At 38.7% G+C, this 24621-nt stretch overlaps 1 protein-coding gene across 2 annotated transcripts in view; it reads left to right on the plus strand.

Annotated features, from left to right (window-relative positions):
- Positions 1–24621, plus strand: part of LOC129778714 (Kv channel-interacting protein 1) — a 112702-nt gene that overhangs the window by 71859 nt on the left and 16222 nt on the right. Inside the window, exons 1-2 of one of the 2 annotated variants that reach the window (XM_055785788.1) lie at positions 17998–18109; positions 18921–19461. In XM_055785788.1, coding sequence (XP_055641763.1) covers positions 19306–19461 — 156 coding nt within the window. In that variant the 5' untranslated portion in view covers positions 17998–18109; positions 18921–19305. Of the gene's footprint in view, positions 1–17997; positions 18110–18920; positions 19462–24621 lie in introns of those variants that run through there. The other variant, XM_055785787.1, reaches the window with a different exon arrangement.

Consider the following 24621-nt stretch of genomic DNA (forward strand, 5'->3'; position numbering starts at 1 on the left):
GGCTCTGAATAGATTTAAGGAAGAATATGAATGCTTCCAATTTCTTGTCAATTTAAGCTACTTGCGGACCAATGTAATCGTTACTCATCAAACGAATCTTCGCGAAATTCTGACTCGATTCATCTATAAATTATCAATCTGCGTTTGCTGAATGATAATTATTTATTTCAAAACTCTTTGGTCGATGTTCTGTCATACCGGACCAAGTAACATAATTATGATTCCAAGTAAGTCGAACTCAAAGTTTGAAGCTGTGTAATTTTAGTAGTTTCTAATTATTCTCCCCAATTGTTTTTCTGAAGCTCACGGTTACTCTTTGCCAAAGTCGTATAGTAGTATTATTACAAAAAAACCTCTTCAAAGTCAATCAAGAGGGTTTTACGACTGCCTGTGTGTACTAGGGTGGCAATGGATGCATGGGAAAAATTTCATCATCGAATTTCAAAAAAATCATCTGTGCAAAGCTTCAGCTCGATCGGACATGATTTAGGAGTGCCTCAAAGCGCTTAAAGTTTTGATTTTTTGATCCTCGAAAATCTTCTAAGGGAGAAGTGAAGAAAATTTAGAAAATCGAAATTTTTATTCGATGCCAAATGACTTAAAAATGCATGAAACTTTTAATGATGCATGCTTTGTGGCACTCCTAAATCATGTGCGATTGAACTGAAACTTTGCACAGATGATTTTTTTGGATCAATAAATAATTTTTTTTTTTCTGTATTATAGTGACTTTCAACTCATTTGGCTGGTTCGTCACTTATACTTCCATTTTTGGAAGAATGTCGGGAGTGAGAATTGAACTCGTGACCTTTAGCGTGAGAGGCATGGATGTTACCACTACGCCAGATCGCCTCCACATTAAATAAAATGTACACGGTCGGTTCTTTAAATTCGATAATAATTTTTTTCCCATATCCTCATTGCCTCTCAGGCTAAGTCCCAAAAGATCGATATTCGGCCAAAATCTTTTTTTCCGAGATGACACCAGATCTCGACGTTTCATGCATTTTTAAGTCATTTGGCTTTGAAAAAAATCGATTTTCCGAATTTCCTTTGCTCCCCCCTTGGAAGATTTTCGAGGATCAAAAAATCAAAACTTTGAGTGCTTTGAGGCACCCCTAAACCATGTCCGATCGAGCTGAAACTTGGCACAGATGATTTTTTTGGGCCAATAAACAAAATGTACATGATCGGTTTTCGAAATTTGACATGACCATTTTCGCTGCCACCCTAATGTGTACTTAGTCCACTGACTGAACTGAAAAATATTTTTCAAAGTCTCGATCCACTATGACTGAACAATTTGCTGATAAAATCATTTCATTTTATTCAGTAAAATTTTCTCCATCAAACCTACACAATAGAACACAATTTTATGTCTTCAAGAGTATTTTGCTTACCTAAAATAATCGATTAGTAGGAGTTTTCAAGTACAATTCATGATTTAAAAAATATATATAATAAAATATTATTTCAACGACAAACGGGTTAGCATGATTTTGAAAATAACCACGGTCGGATTTTAAATCGATCATGAAGTAAGATCAATCATTTTTTACACTCTGGCACTTGGTTCACTCAGTCTGAAAGATATGAGGGGCTCAGAATGCAAGGGGTGTAAGTGACTTGATCGATTTCCCTTCGTCAACTTTTTCTGTGATTAATAACTCAACTGCAAAAACGTTCCAATTTGAGTTTACTATAGAATCTGATAGATGAGGTTCTGACTTACCTTCCACATTGTCAAATACAGCTGGGAATGAGTTTGCAGCTAAGTTATGACCAAAAGAGAGAGTCGATGTACAGAAATCGATCAAATCACTTACACCCCTTTCATTCTAAGCCCCTCATATAATAATTAGAGATGAAGCGGATATCCGAAAAATATCAATATTTTCCCAATAAAACAAGATAAATCATATTTTTCCCAGATTAGATCAATAATAATATATAACATGAATACATTAACACTGTTACTTTTATTATGAATTATCTAATCGATCGATTACGTTTTGCTTCGTACATCAGGCCAGCTTCAGAGAACAATCTTTCTTTTTGAACACTACTGCAAGGAGCTGAAGGATAAACTCTTACGAACCTTGCCAATCGGGGTACTGCTTAGGGCTTAGAGTTTAATTACAGTAGAAGCTCGATTATCCGCGAGCGGATGAAACGCGGTGCGGATTATCTGCGAAAGCGAGTTTCATAGTAATTCTTTCATAAGCTTTCTCGAAATTCGTCGGTGATAGGCTATTGCTATTTTGTTCTGGTCATGGCTTTTACATTATCTAACCATTTTTTTTCCAAAATATATATTTTTATCAAGGCCATATGAGTATGGCGTTAGCCTGACGGGGCCGGAGTTCAATATTTTGACAGTTTTTCTTATTATCTATGTTAGTAATATGTAACCGATTACTCGCGGTCGGCTCGAGGTTAGTATTACAAGTGTTCTCGTAATTGGGATGTTGCTGTCTCCAATGCTCTGTACGTGTGCCCGACACGGGATACTTCCTATTGGGATGCAGCTGACCATTAATCAGCAACGCCCCCCTAGTCTGTACCCCATATCTAGCGTGGTGCGTCTTCTCGACTCGAGGAATCCAGGATAGAATGGTCACTAGCGGGCGCAATCATCAGCTCGTGTAGAGTTGTCATGAGCGGTACAACCTTTGGCTCTTGTTGAATGATCAGTGGACTGCACAACCTTTGGCCCGTGTATCTGTAAAGAGTGTGTGTATGTATTGCCGCGACTAAGTAAAAGTTTATAGATCGGATAGGAGGGATATGAAACAGGGACACAACGAAGGAAACATCATTAAACGTTGACATCGGCGTTTCTGAGGAACAGGTATAGATGAAGCAGAAGATCAGGATCACGGCTACCTAAGATATCCCGGACGGGGATATCCGATTGTCTGCATTGTGCTCTCAGTGCTCTAGAGAGCTGAGAGCGAGCAGCATGGAATCGGATACACGACCAGACAACATGCTCGATGTCGTGGTAGCCATCGCCACAATCACAAAGATTGTTTGCTGCGAGCCCAATGCGATAGAGATGCGCGTTTAGGTTGTAGTGATTGGACATGAGCCGAGATATCACGCGAATGAAATCATGTGTACACCATAGCTAGCGAGTCCGCTTTCTCATTCCCCGGAATCAAGCAATGAGAGGGAACCCATGCTAAGGTAATCTTGAATAATTTTTCGACCAAAACACTCAATAGATGTCTTATTCTTGTTAGGAAATAAGATGAACGTTTATCAACTTTCATTGAGCGGATTGCCTCTATTGAGCTGAGACTGTCTGAAAAAATAAAATAATGGTCGATGGGCAGTGTTTCAATGATCCCTAGAGCATAGTATATCGCACCCATTTCTGCGGCATACACGGAACAAGGATCTTTGAGTTTGAAAGAGGCACTGGAATTTTCATTGAAGATGCCGAAGCCAGTGGACCCGTTTATGTATGAACCGTCAGTAAAGAACATTTTATCAGATCCAACTTTCCCATATTTTTCCGAAAATATCGACGGAATAACATTGGAGCGTATGTGATCTGGTATTCCATGGATTTTTTGTCGCATGGACAGATAAAAAATAACAGAGGAATTGCAAAAGTATGGGAAGCAAACTTGGTTGGAGATGCCCGGTGAAGGGTGCACGTCGTGGGTAAGGTACTCATGGTATAAAGACATAAAACTTGACTGAGGAGTCAGTTGTAGTAGATTTTCGAAGTTATCAATCACCAATGGATTCATGATTTTGCAACGGATGAGAAATCTGTAGGATAATTCTGTGAACCGAAGAGTAAGCGGGGGTACTCCTGCCAAAACTTCGATACTCATCGTATGTGTCGAATGCAAACACCCCATGGCTATACGCAAGCAACGATATTGTATCCTCTCCAGTTTGAGAATATGAATCAATTATCTAACCATTGTCGTACACGATCTTATGGTTGGATCCTTTAATGATTTCTTTATTGATAAAACACAGTTTTCATGCTGAAGTACAGTAGAACCCCGATTGTCCGCGAAATAGTTTGGCAAAGTCATCACGCATAACGAAAATCGCGGATAACGTAATAAAGCACTAAAAATTAAGTGCAAACGCAAAAAAAATATTTTAGCAAAAAAAACTATAGCTTGCCACTACAGAAATCATTAAACTATTCATCTATAAGGTCGAGTACCCCAATGGTCAGATAATCTGGAAGCCATGACCAAAACAAAAGATAATGAGCCTGTCACTCACTGACAAATTCCGGGAAGCCCTACATATTTACTATGGAACTCACTTTCGCAGATAATCGGGGTTCTCCGTATCTTTTCTTTCGTGTTTGAACCTCGTTTTTAGCACTCTATTGCGTTATCCGCGATTTTCGAGACTATTCCGTGGATAATCGGGTTTCTACTGCATTACCAAATGTAAGGAACGTGGTTGCGATACATTCGAAATGTTTTCGCATAACAGTCGATTCCATAAGCAATGAGATTTTTTGTCCTGAATGCGACTATGATTTTCATTTGCCACTTCGTAGAAACTGATCCAAAAAGTGTCGCGAGCTTCACGTGTCAGGTTAATTCATTAATTGTGTCGAAGTAAGTGTACCCTTTCTCAGATTATCATCAAATTATCACCAGTGTTTAATCTGGAATGACAATAATTTATTTATAGGGGGTCTCCGTAGCCACATTGGCTGCGCGTTCGCTTAGTAAGCGATCGATCGTGAGCTCAAAACTCAGGACCCTCATTGACCATCTTTGTGTTGTTACAGAATAGCTACGTCCACGCATCAGCGATGGAGATCGATCCACGGTCGAAATTAGATCGATTCATCCATACAACTGCTCTGCTCTGCAAGACACATCGGGCTGCTGTTCTATAAATAGCTCAACAATGATCAATCAACTTTCTCCGCTGTCCGATGGTCTAACTGGATAATGGAAGAAAAATACAATACAGAATACTCTTACGCCTAAATGGCTACTGTGTAAATGTACCATATGCAATGGTATAGAAGGAATACTGGCGAATGGCAACTGTGTAATGTAATGTGCTATAATTATATATATGATAACCATGTGACATGTACACGATTAAAATTCGGCTCTGTTACAGCTAAAATGCTAATGAGCCTGAAATAAATAAATGGGATAAAAAAAAAATTATTGTTATTTTTAGCTTACTTAAATTTGTATTACTTACTTGAACTCGATTAGTATGAAAATTATTATAAATTTCATCATTGTAGTTGAAAATCCTTGACTGAAAAAAGATCAATATTCCTTGTAGAACACAGATACACAGATACTCTCTAGATACTCTATTGTATACGGAGAATTTAATGATATTTAATTATTTTTATGTACAGATGTGATTATTTCTCCCTAAAATGTAATTTTTTATTAGCTTCATGCAAACATGCAGTTTCTCCCACTTTTGTCTTCGCAAATAAAAAGCCGGCTCGAAGCTTGCCGGATATCCGGTATTCGGCCAAACTACTATCCGTTTCTTCACTAATAATAATATATTCGATTAAGTTGTCAATTACTATGATTTGTCTGATTTGTCTTGTCTGATATACATTGTGTTACAATATGAGAGTTTTTTCCGAGTTCATTGGAGGACAAAGGGAAGAATCTTCTGATGCGAAGAAATCCAACATGTCATTTGAAATTTTCAGAGAACGCGACCTCTCTCTGGACGCTATGGTCGTATGCACCAATATGACTGCATACTATTATCAGTTTTTGCTGATCAGGAAAAAAAACTATGCCCGGCGAGTGACTTTTTCAAATTTGGAAACGAAAAAAGTCGCACGGGGCCAAATCTCGAGAATACGGCGGATGGGGCAGCAGTTCGTAGTGCAATTCGACCAATTTGGCCATGGCGACGGCGGAATTTCCATTTTTTCCATTTTTCAAAAATCCACGGACACGCTCGCTTCCACACACGGTCAAAACAAAACTACGAATCCGATTCGGGTGAAATTTTGACAGTAGCCGTTTACGAGAATGTATTACACGATAGTAATCTCTCTTGCGATACTGGCACCATCGGGCGATGAGGCTAAGTACTAATCGGACCGCCCTCGTAGGTTAAGAAATTCTTGATTGTTTGCTGCTATTAACTCATTTTTTTCTTATTTTGTTACTTCGTCCGGTCTGACTTAACACCGACCATTTCATAAAAAAGGGACCTCATCAGATAGTCCTTCGCCGAAAAACCGCCGGGTGAATGAGGTCATTCGATTGAAAAGACATACAAATCGGAATGCATTCCGGGCTAGAAGTAAATTCCCAGCAAACAATCATTAGCTGTTATTGAACTATTCAGCCGAATAATGGTCGAACAATAGCATTGAGTGCTTAATAAAACTATATTCTGTACTGAAAATATTATTCAGCCCAAATTGAAGCTTTTATTCAATCGTTAATATTTACCTGAGTGATTGCCAATGAAACGTTTGGAGGGTGCTTTTATCTTAGTTCGTTCAACAACTCATGGAAAAGGAGAAAAGACGTAATTTAAGCCTGAAATATATTACATTTATCCGACTATCGACACTCTGCCTATCTAACACGAACCGATTATTAGCTGTAAAAAAACTAATAATGACACAAGTAATACTACGTTGAGAAGGCAAAGGTTCCATCCAAGAAGTAGAGTTGAATACAGGTTTTGATGACAAATAGTTCAGTCATTATAAGGCGTAGCGCTCAAATTCAAAGCAATAATTGATGGACTGAAAAAGGGGAGCAAAATGTTTTCTTAGAAACAAAGGCATCGAATGACAATTCACTGTATTCCAGGACAGAACCGAATACTCGCAACGCAAAAGCCATATGCACCTTTCATATGAATGCAGCACTGAAACAAATCGGACGTCTGATTACAATGGTCAACCGCATCATTGCGGTGATCGAACTATCTGTGGAACCGATCAATATAACCAAAAACAATCCACAAACAGGCGATATAGCGAGAAAAAAATCGGAATAGTGAGGCTAACGTTCGACGCGGATACATATTCAATCACTCTTAGGATTTCCCATTGATGTTTGGTTCGATTTCGATGTCGAATTGAAGTTCGCTTATGGAAACGCACAATTTTGGTGTGATTGGCTATCATCGATGATCGGTTTTATTAGAGCAAGGCGTTTGAATAAATTTTTCAAGCAAATGACGCAAATAGCATCATTATATGAGAGTAAAGTAGCATCATCATAGATAGATTTAATTAGTAGAATACAAATAGTACGATTCTTCTATTCGCTACAAATGAAACAAATTGCTTTTGAAGGATGAGAGGATCATAGTATAAACACAATCCACAATATTTTTTATAAAATGGGACTTACATTTTCAATCCCGGGGAAATAATCTTATTCGTGTCATGTTGGAACACAACGCAATGACAAGTCGCTATTTTGGTTACACTTGAAGAGAAAGCAGCTTCTATGACTGATGATGAATGATTCCAAATTATTCCATTTCGAACTGCAAATCAACGTATAGTCTTTCAATAAAAGTCTATAAGCTATTCCATGCCAAACACAATTCTTTTTCATCCAAACGACTTGGCACATCTTGAGTAACTCCAACCTGATGTTTTTATGTTTTCAGAATATCAAGTATATCTCGATCATCAAATGAACAAACAAAAATTGGGATAATTCAATTTCAATGTTTTGCATTCCGAATCGTTTGCATCGTTAGACGGTAAATTTTGTGCAAACACTGCACCTTAACGATGTATTCCAGCACTTCTTTTGTACTTCCGTGTATTGCTTGTCTTTCACATTTTATTCCACAAACGACTGTACCAGGTAACCAAACAATATGTCACCGTTGACAATGGAAACATATCTCCGGTAAACATTTCATAACCACCGAAGGAAAAATGCAGTAACATTTAGAGTGCCCAACCAGCTGGAACCTGTACTCCTCTCGCTTAAAAACATCAGCAGTATAGTAGTGTACGTGCTCTTATCCTCCCAATCCTCCCACAGACTGGGAATACCTTACACCTGCATCTCATTTTGAATCATCTTTAAAACGCCTCTAAAATTGCGCCTCGGTGACATATCTCATTCACAACACACTTTCGATCCTCCGTAGCGGGTTTGCTCTCGGAAACCGCCTCGGACATATCCGCTGTGTATGACATCAGCCTAAAAGGTGCAAAACGCGAGTTCATCCCCGGGGAGTGTAAATTGATATTTGTTGTTAAAGGGTGTGTCACATCAAATTGCATCACGGAAAAAACACTGTAGAAATTTAATTTTTAGGAATTATATCTTCAGCTTATAATCAAATAATCAGATAAGAGTGTATAGATCACGTTGACCATGCTTCACTGTAAATTTTTCGTAAATTTGGAAAAATGTCGTCGAACGAAAAAGAGCGTCGTGAATTAATCCTGTGCACTCATTTCAAGAATCCGGAGTTGTCACATCGGGACATCGGTAAGATGCTGGGAATCGTCCAATCCACGGTCAGCAGAGTACTAAAACGATACTTCGAGAACCTAACCATCGACCGGAAGGTGAAGAACGGCAAAAATGGATGCTCCGTCAGTGAAAAACATCACAAGCGCGTAGTTAAGCAGTTTAGACGTGATCCGAGAAGTTCGGTCCGGGATGTCGCCAATAAGCTGAATTTGTCAAGTTCATTCGTCCAGCGGACCAAGCAGCGGGAGGGCCTGCGTACATACAAGGTTCAGAATGCTTCTAACCGCGACGAAAGGCAAAACATGGTGGAGAAGACGCGAGCCCGGAAGCTGTACACCGAAATGCTGACGAAGCCGCATTGCCTGGTAATGGACGACGAAACCTACGTCAAGCGGACTTTCGTCAGCTGCCGGGCCTGTTGTTCTTTTCCGCAGAAGACAAATTCAGCGTTTCGGAGGAGATTCGCAAGCAGAAACTATCCAAGTTTGCCAAAAAGTACATGGTGTGGCAAGCGATCTGCTCTTGCGGAAAGCGGAGCGCCCCCTTCGTGATGACCGGCACGGTAAACGGGCAGGTTTACCTCAAGGAGTGCCTACAGAAGCGCTTACTACCACTATTGAAGCAGCACGAGGGCCCGACCATCTTCTGGCCGGATCTCGCTTCGTGCCACTATTCAAAGGACGTGTTGGAGTGGTACGAAGCCAACGGGGTCACCTTCGTGCTAAAGGAAATGAACCCTCCCAACGCGCCGGAGCTTCGCCCAATAGAGAAACATTGGGTGATTATGAAGCAGGCCTTCCGGAAGAACCCAAAAGTTGTCAAATCGGAGGCGGACTTCAAGAGAAAATGGATTTCTGTTCAAAAAAAACTACAACCTGACGTTGTACAGAACCTTATGGACGGGGTAAAGAGGAAGGTGCGAGCATACGGGCTTGGGCTCGAAGTATGAATAAAAAGAAAATGCCAAAATTTGTTTAATAGTTTTTATTTTACTGTCTAAAATTTTCAAAAGGATCGGTCTACTGAGCGAATTTCTACAGCGTTTTTTCCGTGATGCAATTTGATGTGACACACCCTTTATTGTCGTCATGAAGATAAAACTCGTATAGCTGTCTCTGACGGTGGAAAATGGATGTTTCCCTGATTTGACGCACGACCACTGGAACACTGGAAGTTTGGGGGTGTCGCCGAATCGCGTGTGGTCCCACGGCAGATTGCGCCAGTATGGGAACAAACGCTTGAAACTAACCGAGGTTACATCATTCTCTCGGGATTATTTGGTTTGGCAGTTTGTGGATATGCTACGTTGTTATACAACAATGGTTGAACGTAGGATGAAACCGAAAAGCGTATGGCGGGCACTGGTTCGAACAGTGTTATCCTTTCGGACTATAATCGTGATTCATTGGCCGTGACCGTGGTGGCGTGTGTTGGCCATAGGCGCTAATATATGTTTTTCAGAATAATAAGAGAAGAAAGGATATAAGCTTATATTTCAGGCAGGGGACTAAAGAACAGATGTTTTTAGAATTCCGAAAGATTGATTTTATTTGCTGATTGATTAAAACCCACTTGAAAAATAACAAATCCTAATGATTGCGCCAATGCCCTATTTGTACATTTTTTTTAAAAAAAATTTAAGATAATTTACAATTCCACAGGACAAAACAAGATATTTAGGTACGAGGTGAGCGGACAATAACATGTAAAGCAAAGATGTATGGATCCCAGTGAAAATAGGATTTCTTTTAATGGATCCAATATAATATAAGAATATAACATAGTAAAAAAGATAAATAGAAACAACAAAAATTTGAATATAAAACATAGATTGTAGAAAATTATGAGAAAACTGAGTATACAAAAAAAAGAAAGCTAAACTCTGAGGTGGTTTATTGTGGTTGATCGAAATCTATACTAGGAAAACTCTTATGATCGATTTTAGGTATAGCTTCAATTTATTTTTAAAAAGATCTGAACGTGTTATTGCTTGGATTTCCGGTGGCAAAGCATTGAAACGGGACGGTCCATAAAACAAAATGCGCTGTTGACCAACATTGGTTGTTGCCCGACTTCGCATTAAATTTTGGGCTTGTCGTGTGGAGTGTTGGTGATTTGCTGTAGGTATTGTCAGGTTGTGATGGATATTATTGTCATTTATAACGCTGTGAATAAATTTTACAGTCTTTAATTCGCGCAGTTCAATAAGAGGCAGTATACTATGAGAATCGTCAGAGTATAAGTCAGAAGTAGGATGAAGAATTGGTAGTCTGTATATGATTTTCAAACATCTATTCTGCAACACTTGTAATTTTTTTAGTTTTGTTTTACATGCATGCCCCCATACTATTAATCCATATTGCAATAGTGAGTGTATACATGCAAAGTAGAAATTGATTCACGCTTTCTTGGCCACAAAGTGGGATACTCTCTTTAGTAAACCACAGAGTGAAGAAATTTTTCTCTCCAAAGAATTTACTTGTTGTGTCCATGATAAGGTCGTGTCTAGCTGAATTCCAAGATATTTGAAGTGGTTAACCTTGTCAATTGAAATATCCCCGACCTTTGGGTCGGGACAAACGATGATTCTTTTCCTAGGTGAGTGGAAGAACATATATTTTGTTTTTGACAGATTAAGTGACAAAAGATTGTCTTGAAAATAAGTGAGAAGAACATTTAGATCATTTTCAATATTTTAGACGACGGTTTTTGATTCAGAACAAGGACAAAATAATGCAGTGTCGTCAGCAAATAGTCTAGCTGTTCCTATCAACGGAAGGTTACCTATATCATTAACGTACATAAGAAACAGCAGAGGTCCGATATTACTACCCTGGGGTACTCCTATATTTATTGGACGCAGGATACTTCTGGCATTATTCAATGCAACATATTGGTGTCTATCGGTGAGATAATTTTGCACGAGGTCGTTGGCTATTCCTCGAATACCATAGATATTCAATTTTTTTAGTAATTCATTATGATCGATTGTATCGAAGGCCTTTTTTAGGTCAAGAAATAGTGCTCCAACTACCTTTTTGTGATCGATTCCATCTATCAGCTCATCAACAAGCTCAGTGACGGCAGTTACAGTGCTGCTGCCACGCCGAAATCCGTACTGGAGCTAGTTATAATACTGTGTATTTCATTATCTTGGAAAATTTGGTAGCCGCTATAAAAAAGTTAATTGGAATATGTGTATCAAATGAATAGACTTGACTTGGAGAACAAACTACGTTATGAACAATATAAATTCAGATGGGTCGCATGTACGAAATGCTGTTTTTTGCAATCTCAGTTACTAGTTACTAGTTATCACACCACTTCCTTTAATCTAGGACAGGGGTTTTCAAATGGTGCTCCGCGGGAAATTTGTGCTCCGCGAAGTTATAGCAAATGCTCCCACTTGAAAACTCATCTCGAAGAGAAACATTCTTTAATTTCACGGGACATATAGCGTTTTTTTCTTGTTTACTACGGGTCAGATGTTGTGTAACTGTGACGCGCAACCGAAATAGAGCTGTTCCGAGTTGGGTAATGTCAATGCAAATAGGATTTGTTTTATTGATTAAAAAATGCAGGTGCTCCGTCAGATGTTTTTGCTATAAAAAGTGCTCTGCCATAAAAAACTGAAAACCCCTGATCTAGGACATTGATGAGACTACAATAAAATCGTGGGCACGTTGTATTTTCCATAGTTAATAATTTCATCATATGCCCCACGATTTTCTTTTAGTCTCATCAATGTCCTAGATTAAAGGAAGGAGTGTGATAACTACTAACTGCTACTTGCCTAATTATGTTCTAGCATTTAGTACATGATCTGTATTATGTAGTATGTTTTATCATAATAAAACCGTTTAACTGAAAAAGTATTCTTTTTCGTTTTTTATTTGAGTGAAGACAAACTCAACAATATATAGACGACTCAAATCTGATCAGCTGTTCTCCTGTGATGATGAGTTATACGCACGTGGAAAGAACCTTGTTTCATATATAAAAACGTTTATACAGGGTTTTCCATTTCGGGCTTCCGAAAGTAAACAGCCCTGCCCTGACAACCGTTTGACATAGATGTTAACCAAAGCGTCATATCGTTAGTTGAATGTCTGCCATTTTACAATATAGATCGTTTTAGCATCGAACAACGTGTTAATTTTGTTAAATTATACTATAAAAATGATGAAAAACCGGCAAATGTTTTTCGAGCATTACGGACGGATTTTGGTCGTCATGGACGGCCTACAGAGCACACAATCGCTAATGTAGTGCATAAATTCGAACAAACTGGATCCGTAGCGGATATTGTGAAACCTGTGCATCATCGTAATGTGCGTTTGGTGCGCATTATGGCCTGGTGGAGTCATCGGGCCGTATTTCTTTGAAAACGAGGACGGCGAGACGGTAACTGTAAATGGTGAGCGCTATGGCCGCATGTTAACCGATTTTTTTTTTGCCACAAATTGAAGATATGGATACGGACATGTGGGTTCAGCAGGACGGCGCCACGTGCCACACAGCACCATATTGCGCACGAAATTTGAGGGACGCATAATTTCGCGTTTTGGTGATGCCAATTGGCCATCCAGATCGTGCGATTTGAACCCGCTAGAATTTTTTTTGTGGGGTTATGCGAAAGACCGTGTCTATGCCAACTCTCCGCAAACTCTTGAACATTTGAAAGACAACATTCGTGAAGTTATGACCGAGATACCGCCCCATTTGTGCCGAAAAGTCATCGAAAATTACCTGTTCCGGATCAAGGTGTGCGAGGAAGCCCTTGGTGGACATTTGAATGATGTTGTATTTCACACATAATGGCATAAACCAAACTTTAATTTAAAATAAAAGTTTCATCGAAATTCGAATTCTAAGTGTGTTTTATTTCAATTTACTTTCGGAATTTAAAGTTGGAAAACCCTGTACTATCCTTTTTGATTATTTATAGTACGGATGGTTTGTACTGCAATTGTTTTTTTGCGAAACCCATATAATACGACTTTGGCATGTGTTATCGTTGTCGATTCGTCTTCAAATTAAAAAAAATGGCTCAATCATGTAAAAGTTGTTTACAAACTAAGTTTGATCTTCATTTATTAATTTATCTGTATGTTGGGCCCCACAGAAACTCAGAAACGTCGTGTTGGGCGACGAAAGTGTTGAAGTGGTCTGAAAAATCATTATTTCCCTTTTTTAAATTTTTATTTAATAACTTTAACCTTTGAACTACTGACCGATTCAAACGATCGACATATCAAAGTTTCTGAGTTATGATTTTTCAAAGTTCGGGTTCGATCCCGTTCTGGTCGGGGGATTTTTCGTCAAAGAAATTTCTTCCGACTTGCACTGTAATCACGCGTATTCTAGAGCTTGCCACTCCAGAATACATTCAAGGCGTGTTATCCAGCATATTAAGTGCTAGTAATAAAAAATAACGTAAGTAAGTAATGGGAGAGTTAGAGCCATCCAAGAAGACGTAGAGATTTGAATCTATTTAGATTATTGCTTTTGAATCTCATAAATTAATTAAATTGAATTTAGGTAATATATCTTTTCCGGACTAGAAGGAACTTCATATCGATATCCATTTCGATTATATTCAATACATCGATAAGACAACCTTATGGTTTCTAAATATGCACATGGAAAAAAGACTTTGGTAGGCTATATTCCTTACACGATCGATGAAAACCAAATTGTCAATACATGGGAAAAAATAACCCTAAAATTTCAAAATGTTACCATATACAAAACGTTTACCACCTCGAAAAAACACCCTATGCCAAATATTAGCTCAATCGGACTTAAGGGAAGCGGTTAAAGTTTGAGTTTTTAGAAAATCGAAAAATCACCCAAAGGGGGAGTAAATGAAATCGGGGTTTTCGATTTTTTTTTTTTTTTTGATGCCAAATGTCTTAAAATTGCATGAAACGTCGAGATCTAGTGTCATCTTGAAAAAAAAATTTTGTCAAAAATCGACACTCTGGGACTTTTTTCGAAATACGAGATGAAACATATGGTTTTAAGTGCCAGTAAAAATAATTATCTCGATTTTTCGTTCGGAACTTGTTGTGAAATGTTGATTTGTACGATAATATACCCTATATAAATATTAGTTCATTCGAAGTTCATTTATCAGTGTTGCAGACGTTAAAATCTGAGCTTTTTGAAAACCGAAAAATCACCGAAAATCGAGGTTTTCAAAAAAAAATGTTGATGCCAAATGTCTCAAAATTGCATGAAACATCAAGATTTACAGTTATCTCAAGATATTTTTTTTTGTTAAAAATCGACTTTTCAGACGAAAAACGACCAAGCGCCAAAAAAAAATTTTTTTTCGGGATAACAGTAAATCTCGACGTGTAATGCAATTTTGAGACATTTGGCATTTAATTTTTTTTAATCCCGATTTTCGGTGATTTTTCGTTTTTCAAGAAAACTCAAATCTTTACGTCTGTGACACTAATAAACGAAGTTCGAATGAGCTAATATTTTGCAAAGGGTATATTATCGTGCAAATCAACATTTCGTAGCAAGTTCCGAATGAAAAATCGAGATTTTTATTGGTACCCAAAACCACCAGTTTCGTTTCGTATTCCGAAAAAAAACTAAGTCCCAGACTGTCGATTTTTGACAAAAAAAAAAATTTCGATATGACACTAGATCTCGACGTTGCAATGCAATTCTAAGACATTTGGCATCAAAAAAATATTTCGAAAACCCCGTGATTTTTCGATTTTCAAAAAACTCAAGCTTTGACCGCTTTGCGCCGCTCTCCTTTAAGTCCGATTGAGCTAATATTTTGCATAGGGTGTTTTTTCTGGGTGGTGAACATTTTTTATGATTTTTTATTTTAACTTTTCCAAATTAGAGATGACCATTTTCATTGGCACCCTAATGCACCCTCATACCGTTCCTCTACCACCACCTTGTTTTAACGTAGCTTTCAGATTATTTACGTTTAATCCCTCGTTTAGCTTCGTTCATAGTAAACCACTACCATCGGAGCCAAAGATGTTAAATTTGGACTTATCCCTGTAAGAGAATGATGTGTCTTATGCTGTTTGAAAAAATCGAATTGGAGTTACTGTTTTTTTTTTGCTGATAAACGGTTATTTTACTTCGTGCTCGAGCATTCTAGTTGTTCTTCCTCGGCACATTACAAACTTTTTTTTTATTCAATTGGGTTTTCATTGATGGTGTAATGAATCAGAATGTTCACTTGAACATCCTGAACGAAAATATGAAGCAAAGTGTCAACAAAATGAGATTCAATCGAGGATTCAAGTTACACCAAGACCATGACCCAAAGCGCAAGGCACATTAAATTCACACATGGTCACATTACAATTGCTTCAAAGTTATTGAAACTCCTCCAAAATCTTCCAACATAAATCCCAGTAAGAACTATGGGAGTAATCTGTGTAGGAAAGTTAGACTTGTTACAACTGCATGAGATGTAACAAATATGTTTGACTCGAGTACGCAGTCATGGTATGTTCCGATTGTTATACCAATGAAACCTCAAGCAATCAATACCTTTTTAATGTTATTTCATAGCCCTTTATACAGGGGTTTCCAACTTTAAATTCCGAAAGTAAATTGAAATAAAACACACTTAGAATTCGAATTTCGATGAAACTTTTATTTCAAATTAAAGTTTGGTTTATGCCACCTAGGACTTCCTCGCACACCTTGATCCAGAACAGGTAATTTTCGATGATTTTTCGGCACATATGGGGCGGTATCTCGGTCATAACTTCACGAATGTTGTCTTTCAAATGTTCAAGAGTTTGCGGAGAGTTGGCATAAACACGGTCTTTCGCATAACCCCACAAAAAAAAGTCTAGCGGGTTCAAATCGCATGATCTGGACGGCCAATTGGCATCACCAAAACGCGAAATTATGCGTCCCTCAAATTTCGTTCGCAATATGGCCATGTCCGGTCCTGTTGTGTGGCACGTGGCGCCGTCCTGCTGAAACCACATGTCATCCGTATCCATATCTTCAATTTGTGGCAAAAAAAAATCGGATAACATGCGGCTATAGCCCTCACCATTCACAGTTACCGTCTCGCCGTCCTCATTTTCAAAGAAATACGGCCCGATGACTCAACCAGACCATAATGCGCACCAAACAGTGACTTTTGGCGGATGCAATGGCCTCTCAACAATCACGTGTGGATTTTCTGAGCCCCATATACGGAAATTTTGGGTGTTCACATAGCCACCGAGCTCGAAATGTGCCTCATCGCTGAAGATAATTTGATGCGAAAATTCAGCATTTTGCATTTTGCCATTTTGTTCGTTCACCCAATCGACGTATGCCCGACGCATTCCATGGTCACCACGCTCTAATTTTTGTACCAGTTGGACTTTATATGGATGTAGGTGCAAGTCCAAATGCAAAATTCGCCACAATAATGTGTTTGACAAGCCCAATTGCTGAGCACGCCATGGAATCGAAACATTCGGGTCATCCTCCACACTGGCAGCAACAGCAGCAATATTTTCGGCCAAACGCACATTACGATGATGCACAGGTTTCACAATATCCGCTACGGATCCAGTTTGTTCGAATTTATGCACTACATTAGCGATTGTGTGCTCTGTAGGCCGTCCATGACGACCAAAATCCGTCCGTAATGCTCGAAAAACATTTGCCGGTTTTTCATCATTTTTATAGTATAATTTAACAAAATTAACACGTTGTGCGATGCTAAAACGATCCATATTGTAAAATGGCAGACATTCAACTAACGATATGACGCTTTGGTTGACATCTATGTCAAACGGTTGTCAGCGCAGGGCTGTATACTTTCGGAAGCCCGAAATGGAAAACCCTGTACTTTCATGAATTATATTCAGTTGCTTACTTTATAACAGGAAAAAGCCAAACTTCGTTATTTGTGATGAAGTATCAAAAACTACACTGTTTTGAGAAGGCTGAATTAGAGTTGAAGAAAACATATTTTCTAAAGTTTTTTCATTCAATTATATCCTCTTCTTGAAATAAATACCAATAACGCCTAAAATGTACACAATAGCAATATTACAGAGAAGTTCAGCTTTCAGTCTGTGACACCTTGCGCGAGTATACGAGCTATGATTTTGCACGCGAGTACAAGTGCGTTAAGGTTCTGAAGAATTTTCAAATAATGCTTTATCTGTGTGACAAAAAACACATAACGACTCGTAATCGATCCGTTAAAATGTTTACTCCACCCAAAGCACTACTAAAATCGTCAATCGAAATCTCGAAACGCAAATGAATCATTTGTATGGCAAACAATGTTTCCATTTAATACGATACATCGATGATGGCATAACAATGTCCAATCAATGTACACCATTTGAGCCCAACCGAGAGACAATTGTATCAATGTTTCCATTTAATACGATACATCGATGATGGCATAACAATGTCCAATCAATGTACACCATTTGAGCCCAACCGAGAGACAATTGTATCAATATGATTGCTCTCGTGTATCACTCTGGGAATGTACACAATGTCGACCGCCTCGCCAGAGCAGTTGTGGAGTTCACCGAGAAACAACACAATTTGCTCCGACTACTGTTGATTTTTCAAGGAAGAACCATCGAAGCGGATGACAACTTAATTTCAAATTCTAACAAATCGTAACTGGTGTATGTGTATATTTTGTTTTGTTAGTTCTTCTACACAAATGTGATGCTTTTCCGATGTCCTTACAGTGCATCGAATCAGTCGTGTATTTGCAGATTATTCATTTTATTTGTAGTATGTGTGCACATGCATGTGCAGATACAATTTGAACAAATGCAAACGAAATTTTCAAGTAGAGACAAGAAGAGAAGGCAAATATTACCGCAAGATCACCTTGCAAATGTTCTTGACTCTTACCTATGTACACTCGACAAAAACAAACTAGAGTAACAGAGTGCGAAGAGAGTTTTGAAAACGGCAGTTTTCAAAACTCCATATATTCTGTACAAGACTCATTTGTTGCTTTGTTGGAAAAAAATTATCGTTTTTAACAAAAGTACTAGAAACAGAGATTATGTAATGTATTAACGTAAAGCCACTGCAACCTTGCAAATATTGCAGTAAGCATTAATGTTAGCAGATAAATTTTCAGTACACCCAAATTTCTACTTTAGATTCAACCCCTGCTATCTAAACCGGACAAGCTGTTCTCCCAATGGTCTTGAGCTCTTGTTGATTTCTGTCTGAACTGTAGTACTGATTTCGATGCTACTCCCATTTCTCAACTATCGATTTGCCCAAAATCGTATTTCCAAATCGTTCGAAAGATTAATGCAGACGGACTATCGAGAATAGAGTAAACAAATAATAAAACGTTCAGAAAACAGAGATTTGTAAAACATAGAAAATAAAACTAAATCAGGTCTTTTTACGTAATGTCCTGCACAATCTGCAACTGAAAACTTACACTTTTTGTTATATCCTCTCTTCCAGAACACCCATGCAACCAACATTGATTCTATCAACGAAACGTCCTAGCTTATATGAGAACTTATTCAACAAGATAGCCTCGAAACGGAACAACTCAAACCCCCCAACCAATTCGATCGAAGCGATGGAATTCCGAAAGTAGTAGTAGTAGTATTCGAGGAAAACTTTACAAAATCCATTGGCCAACATTCCTCATTTAGAAAGTTAACACATACACTCTAGCTCTTGCTACTTCCTTCAGAAAACAAAACATACGTGTGAAACAACAGAGCTCGCATCTCTACGAACAGCTAATTAAACTTCACCGGTGCATTACGAGACGAGTGAATCATCTGACGTCAGCTGGAAAAGCACCACCCGAGGCGAGACTGAGTGAGTCAACACGAAAATGGCAACCCCACCGGACAGCCCAATCGAGGAGGTCGTGTACGAGCTAGAACCCACCCGAGCTCCGAAGCCAGTTCCCGTGGCGCTTGAGGACCTCTGTAAACTGACGAGGTTTACACGGCAGGAGATACGAGTGATGTATCGGGGCTTCAAAACGGTGAGTACGAAGGGGGAGGATTTGAATAATTCAATTCGGGCTGCGGCGTTAATGTTCTGAATCACCAGCGAAATAAATCGCCCGCAGCATATTACATCGAAATAAACACTAGAACCCCTCGGTTTGATTGATGGCGCAATTAATGCTGGTGTTTCAGAACAGTGGGAACAAAATGTCTCATTTGCATGATTGTGTGGACTCTTTTCTATGGATGCATCTTTCGTCAATTTACGAACAATTTTAGAACCCACAATCATTGCTCATTTTCAGTACCGTTGGTTTTAATAAAACCTCATACATTTTGCTGTTTTTGAATTGTGGTATAACTATAACAGATGATGCAAAGTCCTAGTACAATCCTAACAATGATCTGGTGCGTTTTTACATGATTGAGCATTTTATCTGCTTGTTTTTTTGGAAAGCGGCTATCTCTAACTTAATAACTATTTTTGGCCGCGAACGGATTTTGGCGATTTACATAGGTGTAGTGGGGGCAAAGTGTTCACCGGCATGTTTGGCAGTATAACTATTGACTATTAACACCGTATTGATAGGCACCTTATGTTTGAAGAATTTCATGAATTTTGAGTCACCCTGCACTTCAGTAGAGTTGTCGCATGTTGAAATATAAATAAAAACATAAATTGCTCTCTCGATTGCCATTCGGCCGTAGTTCTGTGCGCATGGTATCTAAGGAATTTCTCGTGAAATTTAGTTCTGATCTGATCTTATATATTGGACAAATCACCAGTTTGGACGACTGTTCAAATATTCTAGGAGGGGAAATAGATATTCTGTTTGATCTCAGCGATTAATTAGCATAGCAATTACCTTGATGTTCGGGGGCAATGTGGTCATAGGTGCATAACGACTTACAATGTTCTGTTTACTAAAGATAATATACCTCATCACATTCTGCTTTTGAAGAGGTCCTTTTTGTGGCTTTGACCCTGGGAAAAATATGCCACTCCATTTAAATCATGCCTTATTATGCGGAAAGTTATGTGATTCTTATAACGTTTTTGTATGCATTTGAAAATTTGAGTTGAGACTCTAGGTGAATAGACCAAGCTTATTTCATACCTTTACCTACTAAATCGAATATGATTTGAACAAATTTTGACGAAAAAACGCATAAATCTATCCTATTTAGCTAGATATGTACGAGTGACCACCTTGCCTCCACTAAGTGACCAGATTACATCCAAGCAAAAAAAAATTCGATTTTTTTTTCTTTCTATTAATGATGGAAAATGTACTATTTTGTATTTTTATAGTAAAAGCCGTATGCTATCTTGAACAACAATGAGTTGAACTGTAATAATCTTAGAAAAATGGGAATTGTAGCGGTATGTGGACGCTGGTAATGGACATATTCCTTAGGGTGACCACTATGCCCCCACCTCCCCTACCAAGCGAATCGGAAATTTCCTAAGATTTGTTTGTTTCTATATATTACAATCCGCTGGTGTGTAAACGGTTTAAATTGATGAAAACGAGAAGCATTTCCATTTTCCAATATTTTTTTTCTGCTCATTTGTGAGCTTCTCTACCCGTGCCGTCAATAACGAGCAACTTATCGAAGAGCAACGAAGGGGAGTGGAGGCGATCTGGCGTCGTGGTAACATTCATGCCTCTTACGCTAAAGGTCACGAGTTCAATTCTCACTCCCGACATTCTTCCAAAAATGGAAGTAAAAGTGACGAACCAGCCAAATGAGTTGAAAGTCACTATAATACAGATAAAAAAAAACGAAGGGGAATGATTTAAAGTCTCCGTGAACAAAGAAAAGAAGATTAAGAACTAAGGGGAATTTTTACCTAGAGCATAAATATCGGATCTCGCTGAGGCAGTATCGTTCTAGATACGAAGCAATGCATTTCGCTTGTGCTTCCTTGTTTTGCGTCATTACATGTCTTCGTTTCGGACTGAGCTGTGGATGCGATCAAATTACATCCTCGCTTTTGTTTCTGGCGTTATAATCATTACATCGAACTAACGCCATTCCATTAAGGTTCTGAACTACACAATTGTGTGGGTAATCATCAGACTAGGCTATCATCATCGGCCCACCAAAAAAATAATTGTTCAGGTGTTTTGTGGGTTTTATGTATGATTTGGTTCCGCATGACAGTAGTAAAACTATCTCCACCAAGGATGAAAGCCAAGAATGAAAGACCGGAAATATGAATAGAAATGGCTTCCGTTGAGAAGAGCGCAAAACTGAGATGAGTGTGTGCATATTTAGTTGCTTCGAGCGATAATAAATATAAACAAAAAGGGAAGTAGCAAAAGAGGAATATTTGCGCTAGGGTATGAATAATGGATCTCTGCTGAAGCAAATATTCAGACTTTTTCTTCATTCGAAGCAATTAACATCACTTATTTTTCGTCATCATGAGGGCTTCGTTGGCCCCTTTGGTATTGCATCAATGCATCGAACTGACATTATCGCGAGGCAGGCAATTATCAACAATGTCGTTCTAGAATTTTGTATGTGATTGAGTTTCGCTTGCCAGTAGCAAAACATTCTCCACTAAGGATAACAGCTGCGCTTATCTCGAGCATGAGAAAGTAATGCAACTTTTTTCGAGGCCAGTAATATTAACAGAAGCGTTTCTTTTGAGAATAGCGCAAAATGATGAGAAGTGTTCACATTCTTAGTCGCTTCAAGCCCCCTATATATGGCTCTGTATGAATGCTATGCTGAACGCTTGTGTGACGCTGGTTTGTTTACGTTGTCGAACGATGTCTAGAAGTGCGATTCCACTGAGACAATACTAAATAACATGTACTTCCATTGTTGTTGTTTCCTCGCGGTGCCAAAGAAAGATTGATGTAGTTATGAGATGTGGAATAATGTTGATGATTCAACAAGTATATAACCGCTTGTATCCGATGGTATGTCAATTGCGAAAAAGGCAACCAGAATAGCGTTCGAGATAAAAGTTCAATGCATTGACATGAAACAAAGTGCGACATGCGATCAGCTTGTGTATTGTTCTGCGTGGGCAAGAATGAATCAACAATCAATTATCGTCAACTGATTCTACATTAAAAAGAAAACCAATTCAAGGCAACCAAACCATTCTACTAAAGAGTTATTTCTAAAATCTCAAAGCATTCTAAAATAATATCCGAAGTTATTAACAAGTGACTTGAATAAAATAACAGCGCAGTTCTACGTCAACAATGTGGTCGTGTCCTGGACACAACCTCAGGATCGTTTTAGAAAATCAGGGTAAAAGGAAGGCTTATCTGTATATTAGGTACTTTGTCTAAGGACGGATCCAAAGTTACTATTGTTTTCTTATTTCTTAGCACGTTTTCGAACATGCATTCCAAAGGGAACACGTCAACAGAGAAACAACTTATTTGTGCCTCGCATGGAGCGCATGGATAAATAGGAATGAAAACAAACAAATACATAATGGGGGTCTACGTAGCCGCATTGGTTGCGCGTTACTAAGTGTTCGATCGTGAGTTCAAAACTCAGGGCCCTCAATTGACGATCTTTGAGTTGTTATAGAATAATGCAGCGTTCGTTTTACGGACAATGTGGATAATGGAAATACTGCAATTTGAGCTCCGCCCATTTGCAATTCATCGAGTAGAAACAAGCTATTCGCGATTTTACAGCATTCACGATTTATCAGTCATCCTGCAAGCAACCAGACGACAGCGACGTTTTTCAAATGGCCATTCCCAAGGCCGAGAGTTTAGTTTAGTTTTCGGAATTGGCTTTTTTCAAGGCTAAACACGAATGAACAGAGAAATTTTAAAGTGTTTATTACTCAAACGATGATTATCATTATTCACAGTCTCGCTCCAGCATGCAGGCAGCAGTTTTTCTCAATGATGATGACCTACATAGCTCATAGCCGATACAAAAGAATCAGACATCGCTAAGACAGATGAGCCTACCGCTAAGACAGACGAGCATCGCTAAGACAGGCCGTGGGTGAACACCGAGGATAACCGTAAATGAGTCATCCAGTACCCACAAGCGGAAGCAGTTTCCTTCAAGACGTATCCTGAACTAACGGGAGCGGTCGGTGGAGGTAAACCTGAACCTGATTGTGACCTAAATCAGCGTCCTCAGCGAGCGTGTGAGGAGCGATTAGGTCCGGTGTGAGGTGTGAGGAGCGATTAGGATCTGAGAAAAGTGGTATGACAATCACCTTCGAAAGATAAAAGTTAAAGTGATGTTTGTTACTTTTTGACCCAATTTTCAATAGCTCTAGAATAGCTTTGAAAGCAGACTATTAAAATCGCAAGAATCTATAAATATTGGCGAAATCAGGAAAAACTATAAATATGCTTGAAAGTCCATCGAAGTCAAGAGTGGTCAACGATTGATGCATGTCGTCGGATAGCCGTGAAAGCAATATAAATATTGTGCTCGCCCGGCCAACCTCAGTTTCTATTTTGCTACCGTGTTGAATGAACGTGCAATGTTTTTCACAGAATGAATTCTCAGAATATGTGGGAAGTAAGCATAGTGCAGAGCTTGCACTGACAGATCAGTAGCGAACCAGAAGAGAAATACTAAATAGGACGTACCGCGTTGGTTTTTCTTACTATATGGAGATTGGTTGTGTATGATTGGATCACACGTAAGAATTGTTGATTTTATGCGTTATCAAATAGATAGTGGTGGTGGAGGAACAAATATGCAATCAGGCCGCCTGCGGAGGCGATTACATATTTGTTCCTCCACCACCGTTTAGCACGAGAGCACGAGAATAATATTCGCGATGCATACTGAGTGCGCTACGTGCATTTATAATGAGGACACAAATCTCGTGTATTGTTCTTGCGAAAACAAGAATGAATCACGAATCACCCATTTTGAACTGTTCGTACAAAACCACACGAACCCATCGGTCACTTCATCGGGAGTTATTTAAAAAACAATCGATGCATCCTAAAATAATATAGAAAATTATCAAAAGCGAATTGATTTTTATAATTTTTTGCGGGAAAAAAGCTCTGTGAATTTAGGAGCGTGTTCGTATTTTTTTATGTCATTTTTAAGATGATTTGCATTCGACCAATTCGGAAAATTAAACCCCGGCCTTGAGAAAGACAATTTGGAAAACCTCTTTGTCGCAGCCATCTAATCGCTAGCAGGATGACTGATGAATCGTGAATAACTTA

The sequence above is a fragment of the Toxorhynchites rutilus genome, chromosome 3 (assembly GCF_029784135.1).
Source record: "Toxorhynchites rutilus septentrionalis strain SRP chromosome 3, ASM2978413v1, whole genome shotgun sequence".
NCBI lineage: Eukaryota > Metazoa > Arthropoda > Insecta > Diptera > Culicidae > Toxorhynchites > Toxorhynchites rutilus.